This window comes from Abrus precatorius, unplaced genomic scaffold (genome assembly GCF_003935025.1).
Source record: "Abrus precatorius isolate BTA unplaced genomic scaffold, Abrus_2018 Scaffold9, whole genome shotgun sequence".
NCBI lineage: Eukaryota > Viridiplantae > Streptophyta > Magnoliopsida > Fabales > Fabaceae > Abrus > Abrus precatorius.
In genome coordinates, this window is record NW_020874439.1 from 10,975,639 (window position 1) to 10,993,099 (window position 17,461).

The window sequence follows — 17,461 nt, forward strand, 5'->3', positions numbered from 1 at the left end:
TATGAATACAAGGAGAGAATCTAAAAGGGGAAAAAAAATCTTACAAAAAAAAAAACTCTTCCCAATAAAAAAGATAACTTCTTTCAACATTAAGAGAATCACCCCATGAGAAAAGAAAAATGTAAAAACTAGGAAGAGATTGAAAATTACATTTACTAATAAATCCAATCGTTTTGTTAGAATTAATTAATAAACTTACTAATTTATCTTTAGTAATGACTTTTCTTTTGACTCTTGAACTTTTCAAAAAGCCTTTTTAGTTATTTTTTTTCTTAAACTAATAGTCATTTTAAAATTCTAAAGTAGACTCTCTTTTTTTTCAATTTTACCTTTAAGATAATTATTATCTCAAAACTTGTTTTCTATCTTCTTTCTATATTTATTTATTGCATAACAAATTCCAAAATAGAAATTATTAACATTTTCATAATACTTGTAATAAAAATAAAATTATTAAATGCATTTCTTAGTTCTTGTGTCATGTAACCTTAAACAACTATTTTTTAAAGGCAAAAGGAAATTAATGAAAAATAATAACTAATATCATACAATTTATTTTTTGTCAAGAGAGGTGTACACATCTTTTTTTATCTTGGTCAAGAGGTGATTTTTGGGCCGGGCTAAGCCCAACCCATGCATAAACCCAAAAAAAACTAACGCAAGACTTGCTCCAAACACAAGTACTCTTTCAAGTTTCCACCTTCTCACTCGCTCTCTCTCTCTCTTTCTCTCTCTCTCTCTCTCTCTAAGCACACCCCACTTACATTCTCTCTCTCTCCGACCTAGCGAGACCGAGCGATCCGACCCTAACCTCGCGATGTTCCGCCGCGCAACCGCTACCCTCCTCGCCGGTGCCACTCGCCGCCACCGCTTCTCGACGGATGTGCCGGCTGCAGCGGCCGTAGATTCAAGCTTCGTGGAGGCGTGGAAGAAAGTGAGCCCAAACCTTGACCCACCGAAGACACCTTTGGCTTACATGAAACCTCGTCCTCCCACACCTTCCACACTCCCTTCCAAACTCACCGTTAACTTCGTTCTCCCCTATGCTTCTCAATTATCCGCCAAAGAGGTCACTTTCCCATTTTTCTTTTTCTTTTATGATTTTTTTTAAAATTATGTCTCTGGAAGCTTCCAGAGATCTCTGGAAGGTACTGTAGTTTTTATTTTGTTGGTTTTGGTTTGTATTGCTGTTTCTGCGTTTCTAATTTGTTGATCCGACTAATGTGGAATCGGATTGGATGAGATTATGCGTGCTTAAGGTTTGATGGAAATTTTTTTCATATTTTATTTATTTATTAATTGACTGAGAATGATTGTTTAAAAAATGATGCAAAAGTTTGATATGGGATTTGTTTTTGTAATTGAAGTGAAAAGTTCAATTTGGGATCTCATTTTGGATCCTATCCTCCATTTTGTGTGGTTTTCGTCTGATATTTGTACGCGTGTTTTAGTTTTGATTGATTGTGGATTGGAATTGAATTTGTGATCCTTTACTACTTTCCATTTTGTGTGATTTTGGTCATTTATTTGTACGCGTTTCAATTTTGTTTGATTGTGGATTGGAATTGAATTTGTGATCCTTTTTCTACCTTCTAGTGCTTTCTGCTTGAAATTATGTTTTGTAAATGAAAGTAGGTAATTGATTTTTTTATGATTTTTCCAAGCACAATAAGTGGTATTAGTTGTTTCCAAAGTAAATGTTGTTTTGTCTGGTGTAATCAAATGCTTGGATCCCATTTTCCTTGCTGTTCTTGAAACCTGGCAGTTAGCCAGTTAGATGAATATAATCTAGAATTTCATGTACAAGAGATTGTTCTCCGTTCGTATTTGGAAACAATGTTGTTTCCTGGTTTTATGAATTCCTGGATCAAGTAATGCTGTTGGATTTCAGGTGTTTTTCCTAGGTACATTACGCTTAATCTATCACATGAGAGATCTAGCTGTCTTTTCATTACCTGGTTTTTATCTCAAAAGATTGAGGATTTCTTAACTTCCTGACTTATATTTTGCTTTTCCTTCTCTTCATTTATCCAAATATGTTTAGAAAATCAAGAATTCTTTGTAAGTTCCATTTGAAATTTATCAAGCTTAGAAGTTGTTGATAAACCATAAACATAGAGATGTGAAATTTGAGTGGGTAGCCCTTTTTTCTTTTCTTTTCTTTTTTTTTTCACATTTCAATATTACACATTACCATGCAGTGACTTCAATAACTTTTCTTTTTTTTTTGGAAATGAATGTGAGATCGTATGAATGTATTATTATTGCTTCTTGGCCTTAGCAATATCTCTTTTCTGAACTGAGTCTTGAAATGAAACTCTTCCTGCAATTTCTAGCTTTTCCTTTTCCATTTTGAATTTGTTTTGTTTTGGATACCCATAAACTTTGAAGTATTGGAATGTACTCTACAATCTGTGATGCAGAATAAAATTCTGGAAGATGCATTATCTACCATGTCATAATATATTTCCAAACCATCTGCATGGTTATTAGAAAGTCTGCATGTTTTTCTCTTTCTTTTATCATGTCTTTAGCATTGTTTTTATCCCTAATAAAATAAAAAATAACAATTATACATTTTTTTATCACTGCGAAATGAATCTTTAGCAATGTCTTCAATGATGACTGCTAATGCATTTACTATTTGCTCTTACAACAACAAACAACAACTACGCCTTATCCCAGATTTGCTCCTAGTAAGAGTAAATTTTGTATTGAGAAGGGAGGGACAGATATCATAAAAATATTTAACCATGATAATATTCATGATATCCCTTTATTCTTGTAGTTGTTTTATGCTGTTTCATGCTACCCTATATTTCAAGTTTGTGCTTGCAGTAATCCTGCTAATTTGCATGAAGGTTTTCCTTAAACCTTGTGCATTTTGGGATCCATGCAGATGTGATCAATAGAACCTGTCTCAGTCTAAAGCACGCCATCCTTTCTCTGCAAAGTTATTTATCTTGAGTTAGATGTTTTGAGGTCTGGATATCAAACAGATGTAATCATGCATGTCAATTCACGTGGAATTTGGTTTGTCTGATCATACTTACTGTGACTCTTCTAAATGAATTCATGAAGTCCGTCACTTTTGTCAGGATTGTGTTGTATGCAGTCCTTTTAAAGCTTAAGACAGTCAGCCTTGCTGTTGGATTCGGTTGCTGTCATTATGGTACGAAATAGTGGTAGCAGTTTGTGGTGATGCTGGTAAGATTAATTATATGTGAGCATTTAGGTGGATGCAAAAGTGTGCTTGCAGTAGCATTGATAGTCCAAGAAAAAAAATAAAGGATTGAAACCAAAAGAGAAATCAGAACTATTGGTAACTGAAATTTTCCTCCAAGTAATTTCTTTCTGCCACCAAATGCATGTAATTTGCCAGTATCTGATTATGTGTGAATTAATATGCCAGCGTCTATTTCTTATCCTTGTAACTGTCAATATAAAACAGCTGACTAATTTTGTGGAGCAAAAAGCCCTACTACAATTTAGGCTACGCTTGGTAAAGGTAGCTTGTAGCTTTGTGACTTGGTCAATAAGTTTATAAAGCTGTTTGGTAAATACAAAATGAAAAGAGTTTGTAGCTTTAGACAACTAGCTTTTTAAAAGCTATCTAAAGAAGTATTTAGCTTTCAAAAGATAGCTACTAATATTTCTATTACATTTTTGCCCTTATTTTTTTGTTGGAAAAGACAACACACTCATTACACAATTAAAATCTTATGTACTTGCGTTAATCTTATTGTCTTTTTGTTCTCTTCACCTTAACAGTAGCCCTATTCTTTTTTATTTTCTCTATTTTTTTCATTTGCTCCCTCGACTCTTTTATCTAAATGTATTTTGTATTTAAAAAAATGACTTAGAATATTTCATGTTCAAACATATATGAAGAGAAATTTTATTTTTCGATATAATTATTTCTTTAATTGATTGATAGTAAACAAATAAAATGAGTGATATTTAATTTTAATATTACATTAGTATAATATTATATGTTGTTTCAAATATATTAATGACACAGTACCACCGTACTAGAAAAGAATGTTGGTTATTAGGATTAGGAGTGGATACTTCCAAATATTTTGCAATGTAGTTATTCACAATGATACATTTGGTTGTCTGATTTATTTTCTCATGCTGCGTCCTTTCAACCTGATTGATTCCATCGTTTTTTTGTTTCTTTTTTTTTTTTTTTGTTTTGGATGTTAGTAAATGATGTTTTCTATAAGAAAGTTCCATAATTTATCTTCCTTGGGAAATGACACATACTTCATGTGTAACAGGTTGACATGGTCATAGTACCGGCAACAACTGGGCAGATGGGTGTTCTCCCTGGACATGTAGCAACAATTGCAGAGTTGAAACCTGGTGTTCTATCTGTACATGACGGTAATGATGTCAGCAAGTATTTTGTCAGCAGTGGCTTCGCATTCATCCATGCAAACTCCGTCGCTGATATAATAGCTGTTGAGGCTGTGCCGGTGGATCAAATTGATGCGAACCTTGTCCAGAAGGGTCTTCAAGATTTCACTCAGAAGCTGAACTCGGCCACAACTGATTTGGAGAAAGCTGAAGCTCAGATTGGGGTTGATGTCCATAGTGCTCTGAACTCTGCCCTCACAGGCTAAGTACTGTAGTTGAGTTTCCTTTTAAATTGCTTATTTTCCCCCAAGTCTGACCGTGTGTCATTGATTTATCTCGGTGTAATCAAAGTTGCTGCAGAACATTTTCATCATGAATTTCTGTGTTGAAAGTGACTTGATAAAATAATATTTCAACAGCTCCCATCTAGCTCAAGGAAGTTGAGCAAGACCTTGAATTAGAAACGAAAGCTTCATTTTGGTTTTGGATTATAGGTAATACGAGTCAACTCCATAGATGTGTCTTTGTTGTTTAGTTAATATTGCTGGACCCATTTCCTGTCTACAATAGGTGCATGCATCATTTTTGTTTCTGCAGATGCATGAATTTCAATGAAAATAACAAATGTTGTGGATTAAAGTTGAGCCACGCAAAAAGAGTCGAAGTATGACTCTGCACTCTTAGGCATGTTGAAACATGCCATTCCAATCTTAATATAGAATGCAATTCAATTTCTTTGTTGTGGACACATTGTGGGGTGCAAGCACGTACTTAAGAAGGCTAAAAAGGGGCATAGGCCTATTAGTATGAGGTCAACCTTTGACATCATTACAATGCCCAATTCCTAGGCTCATGCGTAATTTGAGATAGACACTTTTAAGGAATTCAAATCATTTATATTATATTTTGAAAATAATTATTTATTGCGTTTTTCGTACAGTCATGACAACAAATTTTGTGCTTAAAAGCTTTTTGTTATTATCATTTTCGTTTACTACACCTAAGCTTGGAAATTGGTTACCCTTACAGTAGGAGTTTGCACAGAAAAGAAAATAGAAAAATTCACGTGTGATGGAGAGGGGGACGTTATAAGAAATAACAGTTTCTCTAATGTGTTAAAGTGCACAAACAAAAAAATAAGTTTTTATGGAAAATTGTATTTAATAATAATGCATTAGATTTTATAATATCTTGCTATTTTTTATAAAGATTATCATACATAAATTTTTATTGCATATCTGTCGACACATCAGAAAAATTGAAGAAATAAAAAAGAATATTTGGATTTCACTTTTTGTTAGTAAGTACATGATCATGTGTTATCATGAAGTTTACGTCAGTATTTAATTTTTATTGTTTTAAATAATATGATGACATGAAGATCCTAATCCTAGAAATGTCATTTGTGAAATTTTCTTTCTATATTTGTTCAATAATGGTAATAATAATAACTTAAGAAGGTTTATAAGTTGAGAATTTGACAGAAATCTTGAGTGGTGATATCAGTAGTTAATATTTAGGGTGATAAAAGACTAAAGAATAAAGTAGCGAAGATGTAGAGACAATAACTCCTTTGACCCAAAAAAAATAGACAATAACTTTTAAACAAATAATTTTAGCATTTTGTTGGAGTGATTTAAAACAAATTTCTCTCTACATTTTTCTTGTTGATTTTTTTTTTTATCTTCGTTTTCTTCTTTTTTGTGTCAATGATAAAATTTTGATTATAAGCCCACTAGGACGAGATTTTTACAGTAAAATTTATTAAAAAAAAAAATTACCCAAATAGATCCAAGGTCTATTTAATTACCCAAATCTTGTAAATGCATTTTGGCCACCAGAATTCGGTTCCAGGGAACTGAATTCTGAGTTGGCTTTTTTTTTTTTTAATTTTATTTTATGTTTTTATATAATAAAATAAATATTATTATTTAAATTATATTTATATATTTATATTTTATTAAAATAAATATTTATAATATATTATTTTAATAAATATTTATAAATATTTTATTAGTTATATATAATAAAATAAGTTTTGTTATTTGAATTATGTTTATATTTTTATATTATTTAAAATGAATAAAAATAAAAATAATATTAATTTTAAATTTTTATTAAAATTTATTTGACATATTTAAAGTAATAAATAATATTTTTTTCTTATTATATTATTTAATATAATTTTGATTTTTTGAAAATGATATTAATATTATATTCTGAAATTATATTTTTGGTTATTTAATATTATATTTTTAAAAAAATTAAAAATTACAATAATAATTTATTTAATTTTATATATGTATAAAATAAATAAAAATATTAAATAATAACCAATTTATTTATTTATTTTGGAATATTAATCTTTATTAAAATTTATACATAATTATTTATTTAAAATAATATGTTATTAATATTAATAAACATAATTAAATAATATTATGTAGATATATTATATATATAATTATAGAATTAATATAAATTACAAAAAAATTTAAATGTTGTAATGACATTCATAAAATTAAAAATAACATTAAGAAAATTTTAAACTAATAATAACAACATAAATCAATGGCGGGAACTAGAAGCTTGAGCGATGTTTAGACATGTCTTTCTTGTGTGACTAGGAGTGTGACAATAAGAACAATTTTTTGTCTGATTTTATTGTTTTCTAATGTCCATATCTGTTCTTATCCTACTAGATTTGAGTAAACCATTTGAAGTTCTTTTCAGTTATAAATTTGGATACAAAGTTGGGCCCGTGTAAGTTGGCCAATAATCTTCATGTCGGAGTTCTCCAAATTGATTTTCATATACTTTAAAAACTTGTTATAAAGTATACACGGGGAATATGTAGATGTCAAAGTTGTGGTGTGCGTGTAAGCATGAAGCAAGTACATACGAGAATGGGATATGAACTTTTTGAAACTTGCCACAATCACACAACATTTCATCTAACCGTACTGTAAATCTTCCTACGGGTCAAATTTTTGTCGGATGTTGCATTTCTTCAACTAAAAATCTAGTATTTGTTCTGTCAAAGGTGATGACTCTATGAGTGTTCGCCTTTGACTGTGAATCTTGAGTTGCTTTAGTTGCAACCTCTGAGTACATATGTCCAACATTAATTATTGCATCTACTTTATGCTTTTGTCAATGAAGAACTTATTGCAACGAATGTATTTTTCCATGACCATGGAGCAAATTGATAGGTTTCTATTTTTCTTCAAGACTGAATTAATTGACTTCGTTAGGTTTGTTGTCATGTGTCCCTAGCATCGTCCGTTGTCCCATGCCATTGTCTATTTTTTCCTTGGGATGTTGTCCAACCATTGTACAGCTTCAAGATTATTATCTTTTACTATGTTATAATAGTAAAAAAATTTCAGTTCAATCATCTCATATGCTGAAAACAAGATTACAAATTAAATTAATATAACTAGTTAAGTAATTGTATAAAATATTCATGATAATATAGAGTACGTAAAAAATTAAAATTACCCATATTGACTACATCTTTCTTCAGTGCAACATTTTTGAATCATCGCATGAAGTTTTGTGCAATGTGTCTAATGCAATAGACATGGACATAATTATTTTCTATCCAATCACTTTCATTTTTGGAGTATGCACTTCTTATAGCCTTGTGACGATCCAAAATGAGGCACAATCTCTCTTGCGGGGTTATGTACCTTCTTAGGTTTTTCAAAAAAAATAACCATGCATCGCTAGTTTCACCTTCAACCACAGCAAAGGTAATGAGAATTATGTTGTTGCGGTCGTCTTGCGCAACTGCCACTAATAAAATCCCTTTGTATTTGCCATACAAAAATGTTTCATCCACTTGAACAATTGGTTTGCAGAAGGCAAAACCATCAATACATGGCTAGAAGGTCCAAAATAACCTTTTGAAGAACACATTCCCCTCGTCAAGCAAGCCACACCCTTGTATGCTGGTTGTATACTCAATTTTCAAATGAAGCTTGGAACACACAGTTGCATTGCAAGCAACTGTCTAGGTAACTTATTGTATGACTCCTCCTAATTTTTGAAGATATTTTCAATAGTATGTTGTTTTCTCAACCATCCCTTTCTATAGTTAATTGTATAACTCATTGTGGTCACCATTACGGAGATAGTTAATTATTAATGTTGTTATAAATTTATTATCATATTTATTAATGTACTTTGTCTTCATCAATGTTACCTTAATAATATGAAAACGTTAATTTCAGAATATTTGTCTCAAGTATAAATAATTAACTTATAATTTAATATTTTATTTACTTTTTAAAAATAATTTTTTTATTCTCAAATAAAATTTATTAAAATTATAATAGTAAAGTTTTAGAATTTAGGGTATTAAAAATTATAATATTAAATTTAAAATAAAATTTTTATTCAAAATATCACTTTATCATACTAATATTTAAAAATATTAAGTTAATATTACATATTTAAATAAATAAATAAACAAAATAATATTTATTATATTTATTTAATTTTAAAAATTATAATTATTATTCTTTAAGTATAAATAATTTAAGCATTAACATTATTATCTAAAATAATATACTTATTATTTAAGTATTTTAATTATTTTTAAAAATTATCTAAAATAATTTACATATTATTAATTATTTTAATTAGTTTTTAAAAATATAATTATTATTGTTTTCTAAAAATATTATTTATTATCTTAAATATGTCAAATAAATTTTAATAAACATTTAAAATTAATATTATTTTTATTTCTATTCATTTTTAAATAATATAAACATAATTCAAATAATAAAACTTATTTTATTATATATAACTAATAAAATATTTATAAATATTTATTAGAATAATATATTATAAATATTTATTTAAACAAAATATAAATATTTAAATATAATTTAAATAATAATATCTATTTTATTATATAAAAACATAAAATAAAATTAAACCATGGGTCTATTTAGGTATTTTTGAAAAAAAAAATTTACTGTAAAAATCTTCACTAGGACAGCTCAATTGGCACTTACGTATCAGAAAACAATATGGGTTGAAAAAAAAAAGACAAATATTGCAGTGCTTTTTGGGGATGAAAACTAAATTACACGCATGCTCATTCTTTTCCTTTGTTTTGTTCATGCACGCACGCTTGTTCTAATTACTCTATCTAGTATTGCTCATTTTTCTTTAAAATTTTGGTCAAGAACTAGCATTGCCTATTAGAAAACTGGACCAAATTAGCATGGCTCTTTTCTTGTTGATTTGTATAATTGTTAATGTGTCTTTTTATAATTGTTAAAATTTTTATAGTAGGCTGACCCATAAGGCAAGCCTATTTAACAAGTGGATCAAATCAGTATTTCTAGCTTTTTTGCATGATCTTGGATCACTTAGTCAAAGGACCTTTTGGCGCTAGCTTATATGCATGCATATGGTATTATAAGAACATTAGAGACTCTAGAAGTTAAATTTGCAATGTTTTTTCATTTTTTGGTAAAAAATTTCAATGCATTTGAATGAATAGGAGCAGTAAATGTAATAAGTACTTATTCACCCAATAATATCATATCTAACAAGATTGAGTGTTGATCATTTTTTGGGGTGAAAAGACAATCCATAATCAAATGACCTACACCTTGAGGAACCAATCATCCCATTCAATATTATGGCTTTGAACACCGATATAATAAGTCTACATGTACAATTGAAAATCAAAAAGACTTCAAATATAATTTATGTTTTACAATTTTTGAAATATATAAATATTGGTTAGAAATTGCAAAATTTATCATTGATCTTATTTCTTTTATTTTATTTTATCGATTGATACATGAATTTAATGTTTAAATGTATTTTTAGTTTCTATAGTTTAGGTTATATGCAATTTTAGCTGCCTATTACTTTTTACCAAATAAGTTTCTTTCTTTTTTTAAACTTGTGTACATTTAATCTTTCATTGATTTTCTTCTACCTTAAAACTTTTAAATTCTAATTTTCTACTCCAATTTTTTTTTAAATTGAATTAATTAAATTTTTATTTACTCAAAATCAAACAACAAAAAATCAAATTTTATCTAAAATAAAAAAATTAAATTTTTTCCACTCAAACCATAATATCATATTATTTTTAATTGATCATTTAAACAGTTTTTTGCACTAATTTTTTTAACAAGATTCTCTTATAAATGTTTTTTAAAAAATGGTAGTTAAAATATATAGTCAATAAATTCAATTATAATTCTAATGACATCTTTTATAAATAAAGGCATAGATATTACATCGAACATTAAACATTAGTAAGAGTTATCGAAATAAACGCTAATTTTAATTAAAAATAATTTAAAAATACTTATACCGAATCTAAATCTTGTCCTAATTTGTATGGTCAATGTAAGACTAAGTTACCATTGACTTTGCATAAACATTTTGACAATAATAATTGCTTACTGATGAATATTTTATTTTCCATGCGACGTCGTGCCACAATCACAATTGTTGATTTTCAATATTTTCATAAGTAGCGACAAACTAATTAATATTAAATATTAAGTACTAACTAACACTTTAAGAATGCTGATTATTAAATAAAATTTGAAGCAAAAAGCATTCTGATTTAATCATAAATTAAATTTGTAATTTGTTTTAATAAATCAAACTGATATTTTGTGGATTTTTCTTTTTGATTTATTATTTTTTTAAGGGGTACAATTTTAATTAAAATAATAATAATATACACGTCTTTATAATTTTGAAATTAATATTTTGAAGAGCCCAATAAAGAGTATGAGTGCTACTTTTATGACTGCGTGGCTGAAACGCTGAACCTAACGAATTGAAAGATGAGTGAAAGACAAATGACTTTCCAATTGAATTATTAATATTTGTTTGTTCAGTTTGCACTTTCTAGAGAGCCCTCAAAGACATGTTTTGTATGAATAATTGATGCCCCACTTCTCACTTTTCCCTTTTATTGTGACAAATTGAGAAATCATCCGTTCAACAATTAAGAAACATATTTCTAAGTGTATAGTTAATTACAAGTTAATCAATAATTAATTAATAAATAAATTTTATATGTATTTGATAAATTTCTTAATCTATACTCTTCCGGTTTTTTATAACAAAATTAAATATTTTTTAATTATAAAAAATATATAATATATTTAAAATACATTAATTATTAAAATTATTTTGTATTTTTTTTTATTGTTACATATATGTTCATGAGACGATAACTATATCAACTATACTATTTTATATCATGAATATTTTTAGAATAAAATTTGTATTTATAAAAGATATAACTGAATTAATTATTTTTCTTGATTTTAATAATTTAAAGTATATTTATTTATTATTTTAAAAATAATTTTTTATTTTTAAAATTAAAATATAATACAAATTTATATTATATTTTATTTTAAAAAACAAAAATTTATTTTTAAAATGAGAAAAATATAATCTTAATCTTTGACTAGATAAATACATATTTAATAAAGAAATAAAAGAAGTTTTGGTGGTTTAGGAATCAATTTTGATCAAGAATTGAATCATTAGTATCATCATGTTATCCCTATAAAATAAGAAGAGAAATTATGAACAACTATAGATGAAAAAAAAAAGATAGAGATTTTGATTGATAAAATTCAATTTAAGAGTATTACTGTCAATAAATTAATAAAATTGAATTGATTGACTAATATGTGAGGGAGATCTTAATATGAAGGTATCAAACAATATGCTTCAAATGGATTAGAAAATATTGATTAATATTCCTAAAATATATTCATATAAAAATTATTATATGGTTATAATAACCAAGTTAAAATACATGTATTTGTTAATATTAAAAATTATTATAAAAAAGTACTTGAGATTCTGATTAACATAAAATTGAAGGTTTTTTTTTTTTCTTGTAATTTGACCCAACTATTCAATTATTTATACCCTCTCCTCGTAATGCTTGATTGTTGCTTGAATCTCTTCTCTTCGATTGTGTACCATCATTATTGACTATAACTTCTGCATCATCTCTATTCTTGTAATTACTTTGTTCTTGTAAGCGCAACATTTTGATTTAGCCAATTAAAGTGTTAATATTGTCATCAACTAACTAACATTATTCTTGTGAAGGAGATACCTCAAAGGTCAATCTAATCATTTACATGCTAGGTGTGGTACTAAGTTTAGGATCTCATTTGTACTCTATTTCTTTTTAATTGTGAATAATCTCACAACGACCTTGTGTTGTTCATCTCTTAAGTATGTATTTTTTTAAGGAAAACTTTTACATCATTAGCTTTAAAACACTTTCAAAGCATAAGAATAAAGTGTGTCAAATGTTTCAACTTTTTACAAGTGAAAGATATTATAGTTGAGAAAAGATCAAATGTAATTGTCTATGATCCTTACTGATTTACTTTAGTAATGACATATTCAATTAAAGGAGGATTTTCAATCCTTTATGATATACAATAAGCTAAGAATTAAGCAAACTCTTATTAGAATAAGTTAAACACTATATATGTATATACCTTAGACTATTTGTATTAGTATTGGTGACAACTTATATTGCAACATGGTTAGCTTGTGATAAGACTCATATTCACGCTTGAGCTCATTGTAATATGTTTTTCTTTAACAACTCATTCAAAGTGTTCAAAGAATTACTTATGTCAACACCAAATTGTTTTGTCTTTCACTTAGTTGTGTACTCTGCATTCTAAGAGTGAAAACATCCTCCAGATAACATAATGCTCATTTATTCTTTATGGAATAAAGTGAAATAACCTAAGTATTTTCTTGAAAATTGTATTTTGTAATCAACTTTATTCAAACCTCTTGAAATTTAATTAAAGTATCAAAGTCATACATGCATCTTTTCAAATATCTCAAAAAATGACTTTCTTTTTTCATCAAATTGTCAAGGTGTTTTATTCCATTTGTGCATTATGTGTGATTTGCATAAAGCATGATGTGTCTCAAGCATTACTTAGACAAGTATCTTAGTCATTGTTTGATCTTAGTCTGTAAAAATCATTTTTGTTTGTTTTTTAATAGTACGCTTCCAAGAATGTCTCAAACAACCATTCAAATTATTATGTCATTTCATTATATAAAAAGCCCGCCTCAAATATAACGACGCATTTATAATAGTTAAAACCTAAAAATAATGTTAGAGGCTATTAGCCCGATTAGTACAATATCTAGTATCTCGCAATACAACGTCACCAAAGAACCCATAATTAATCACCATATTTGGATTTGTCCAAAAAACATTTATGATTTGTTCATCAACATCCATTTGGTATGCATGAAAAAATGATGGATTGTTCACCAAGTGTCGCTGAAAGTATTGCATTAGACAACTGTTTCTCCATATATTATTCTCTTTTGTCTCTTTATCTTCAAATAATTTTTTGCATCAAAGCAAGTATACCAAACCTTAGCTCAATGTCCTGCAAGTGTGCTGATAAGTTGAAATGATGACTTTCATTGCAATCGTGAAAATTCAGTAAAATCAATCTTATGAGCTTGAACTTCAGTTATTTTACAATGCAAAGCAAGCTTGTGTTTTACCTCAAATATGGATGTTTATCTTAAGCAAAACTCTTCTGCCATAGTAAATAGGAACCTCTTCTCACATATTTTAATCAATCTTCTTATTTTCATTGTACTTTCTTATTATCACATCCATATTCCAAGATAATACATGTGGTAAGAAAATTATTTCATTAAAAATAGAACAATTCATATTCAACATAGAACAATAATAGCATCATTTGTTAATCAAAGTACAATTTCATCTTGCATTTACAAAAATTATATTCCTAAAAGACAATAGTTTTCTACTAAACAACATGAACAACAACAATATTGTTACTAACACATGAATCATCACACTAATACTTAAAATCTTAATCTTATTGCTAATTTTGAGTGAGTTATGAATATGCAAAAAAAATTTCCTTTGCCTTAGTAGTGCAATTTAATTATTTTTAACTTTATTATCTTCCCTTAACTTGAAAAACTCATAACTCTTATCAAACTGAAAAATAATATAATAAATCAGTAAGACAAAATGGTTGAACTTATTTCTACATAAAAATAAAATTTATTTTTATAAAATTATCGTATAATTTCTATATTCTTAAACACTCATTCTTATATTTGTTGTTGTTATGCAATAAACACTCTTCATACTGTAATAACAAAATGAATGCTCAACCCCTTTATGAGCAAATATCATGTTGAAGATTGCAAGTGTATAAAAGTTAAAGTTTCACTCTGTTTTATTGTTTCAAAAAGAACATAAAATCTTAATTTATATGAAAAAAGAAGATTAATGATATAACTTTTTTTAAATAAAAAATTATAAGTAAAATTAAATAAATGACGTTAAACTATTTAAGTAGCGCATAAGATGTATTTGTTAAGTGATATAACAAAATTAATAGAAATAATAAACATGAAAGAAAAATAAAACTTGAAAAATGAAATAAATAAAAAAAAGTAGAAACCGAAACAAAAATTTATTCTAAAATTATGAGATAAAAAATTAATTTTAACTGTTAATTATTAAAAAAATAGATAAATTTCAGTTTTTGCAAGGGACTTGTCGATAAATCTATACTATGAACCTCATTAACTACAAGTTTCAAGAAAAAAGTGGGCTACAGCACCATTACCATTGTTTACAAAGTTGTTTATCTTCTTTTGATCCAACTTGCCATGATCAAAGTGTTAGGATCTCAATTATTAGTTTCACATAAATTAAGATGTAAAATTAAAAAAAGAACTAATGAATATCTTAATTCTTATAATTCTGAATAGGAAATGAGTACAATAATTTAAATTATGATTAATATCTTAATTAAAAATAGAACGAAATGTGGATATCACGGAAAGGCATGTAGAAGAGGAAGAGGGCACACGTGCAACGGGTAGTGGCTGACCGCAATTTGCGGGCAGTTGTTGTGGGGCCGGAAGACAAGGACAAGTGAATAGAAGCGCCAGCAAGACAATGAGTCAGGTGGGTCCCACTCTAATGTCATTGTCGCCTTCTCCTTCTCTGTGGGTCCCTTGCCCCGTCAGCTCCATGTTTGCTTTTTCAACTTTTCTTCTCTCTCTCTTCTTCTTTTTTAAATATTATTAATCATAAATTTAAAATCATAACATCAACTCTTTATTTAAATAGAAATTAATTTGAACAAAAATCATTTTTATTGGGCTATCAATACTCTAAACAGCTAACCATTGCTTAACTAGATGCCCCACTAATTTCACATATTTTTCTTTTAAAAATTATAATAATTTATATTTTAAAAGTATTTATTTAAAAATAAAAATATTTAATAATTCTTCTAGAATTGTGGGAAATGACGGGCTGGGTAAAGCAACAGCCAAAAGTGGTAGCTCAGGGCTCAGCAGCACTGCACACATATCATCACTTTGTTTGATTTTGATGCGATGGGACTATGATCATTACTATTATGCCCTTTTGGTGCCATTCATTTTCTTTTTTTAAAAGAAAATAAATGTATTAAATATTTAAAACATGGGACACATAGGCCTCACATGCAATGCAAGTTGTGTATCTTAGGATGACATACCAAGCAAAAGAAAGATTCTTATTTCATTGTGTCACCCTTTAACGTAAGGGTTCTGAGACATTTGCCATGACACACAACATCTTCAAATTAATCAAACTCTTTGTGCCTTTAATCACTCAACAGTTCATCATTTCCTAAGTGGCACGTTCTGTTCATTCCTGCAACCACAGTATCAACTAACAGTTAAACAAAATTAAATAAAAAAAGTAAAGTGATTCCTTTGTCTAAGGAATAGTCCAAGTGAAGAGAACCATGTTGAGACATGATTTCTTTATTTTCTTCTTTTTTGGGTTTTTTCTTGCCATTAGTTGAACCATAATTCAATTTCAAAGTGAAAAAGCAACAAATTTTTAGGAGGGTAGTACAAATATTCAACAGAGAAAGGGCCAAAGATGAAAAGGTTATGCAAAGAGGAAAGGTCTTTTTTGGGAAAGAGCTTATTGCATTAAGTGGTCCCAATGTTTTCAAGTTTCAACCGCGCGACCTCCTAAAACTGGCGTTTGCCAATTTTTTAACGTTTATTCAATCACGTACAATAAAAATTCATGTATAATATTTCTAATAAATATTATAAAATTTAATATACTTATATCATTAAGTATTTTAAATTTTAAAAATTATTATTACATATTTTTAGACATTGGATTTTAAACTTAATGTGTGATCCATCGTAATTGGGGGCTATTCTGGTGCATCATAAACCGCAAGCAGTTGTATGGTCCCTACCAATCAAGTTCTCAATCTAACACATCACATGCTTGGTTAAAAAATATATGTGTATGTAAAAATATTTTTTTTTCTTTTGGTAAAATAAGCAGTAATTTGTGAATGGGTATGCAATAAAAATTTGCTAAAAAATGTTTAATTTGAAAAGACACGCTACTTTACTTTCTATGTTTGTTTATATCACAAAATAGTCTTTGTAGATTGCATGCACAGAGAAGGGTTTTTCTTTTTAGAATTGAAAATTGAAAGCTTTCACGCCATTTTCATTTTATAAAGGAATCAAATGTAATAGTTAATTAGTTATTGGACTTTTCTTTTTAAATATCACAAGGAAAAATAATATCCCATTCCAATTTTAATTTTTATAATTCATCATTGTCTTTTTTCTAATATAAAAATAATACTAAAAGATTTTTTATAAATTTTAAATTTTAAATAAAATATTTATAGAGTTAACTACTAAAATTGAGTTTACTATAATATATAAATACTAAAATACTATTAAGGCATAATAATGTGACTGAAGTAATAATATTTAAAAAAGAATAAAATCTGAAAGGCGATTAATTTAAAAATTTACCCATTTTTTCTCAAGTTTTGCGAGTTCAATAGGATTTTCATAAAGGATTTACGTGAGAGAAGAAAATAGGCCTAAAAGGGTAAAATATGAACATAATATAATATGATAATAAAGGCTCATGATTGGAGAAGAGCACGAGTATGCCCTTGTATGTGCACTACGCTATATAACCCAATTCCTCTTG

General features: G+C 27.7%; 1 protein-coding gene across 2 annotated transcripts; it reads left to right on the forward strand.

Moving 5' to 3' along the window:
* The first annotated feature begins 682 nt into the window (after nucleotides 1-682).
* Nucleotides 683-5,090, forward strand: LOC113850144 (ATP synthase subunit delta', mitochondrial). 2 transcript variants are annotated; one of them, XM_027480531.1, is made up of 2 exons: nucleotides 683-1,069; nucleotides 4,284-5,090. In XM_027480531.1, exons 1-2 carry the CDS (start codon nucleotides 818-820, stop codon nucleotides 4,626-4,628), a joined length of 597 nt encoding a protein of 198 aa, XP_027336332.1. In that variant the 5' UTR covers nucleotides 683-817; the 3' UTR covers nucleotides 4,629-5,090. The 2 variants fall into 2 exon arrangements, with proteins under 2 accessions (XP_027336332.1, XP_027336333.1); XM_027480532.1 differs by lacking the exon at nucleotides 683-1,069 and adding an exon at nucleotides 2,145-3,508 and having other exon boundaries at nucleotides 4,284-4,861.
* The last annotated feature ends 12,371 nt before the right edge of the window (nucleotides 5,091-17,461 follow it).

What these genes read in the sequence shown, in the direction of transcription:
- LOC113850144 (XM_027480531.1), top strand. Translation starts at nt 818, where the DNA reads ATGTTCCGCCGCGCAACCGCTACCCTCCTCGCCGGTGCCACTCGCCGC. An exon ending in CTCAATTATCCGCCAAAGAG is followed by an intron (nt 1,070 to 4,283) that starts GTCACTTTCCCA and finishes CATGTGTAACAG; the next exon opens with GTTGACATGGTCATAGTACC.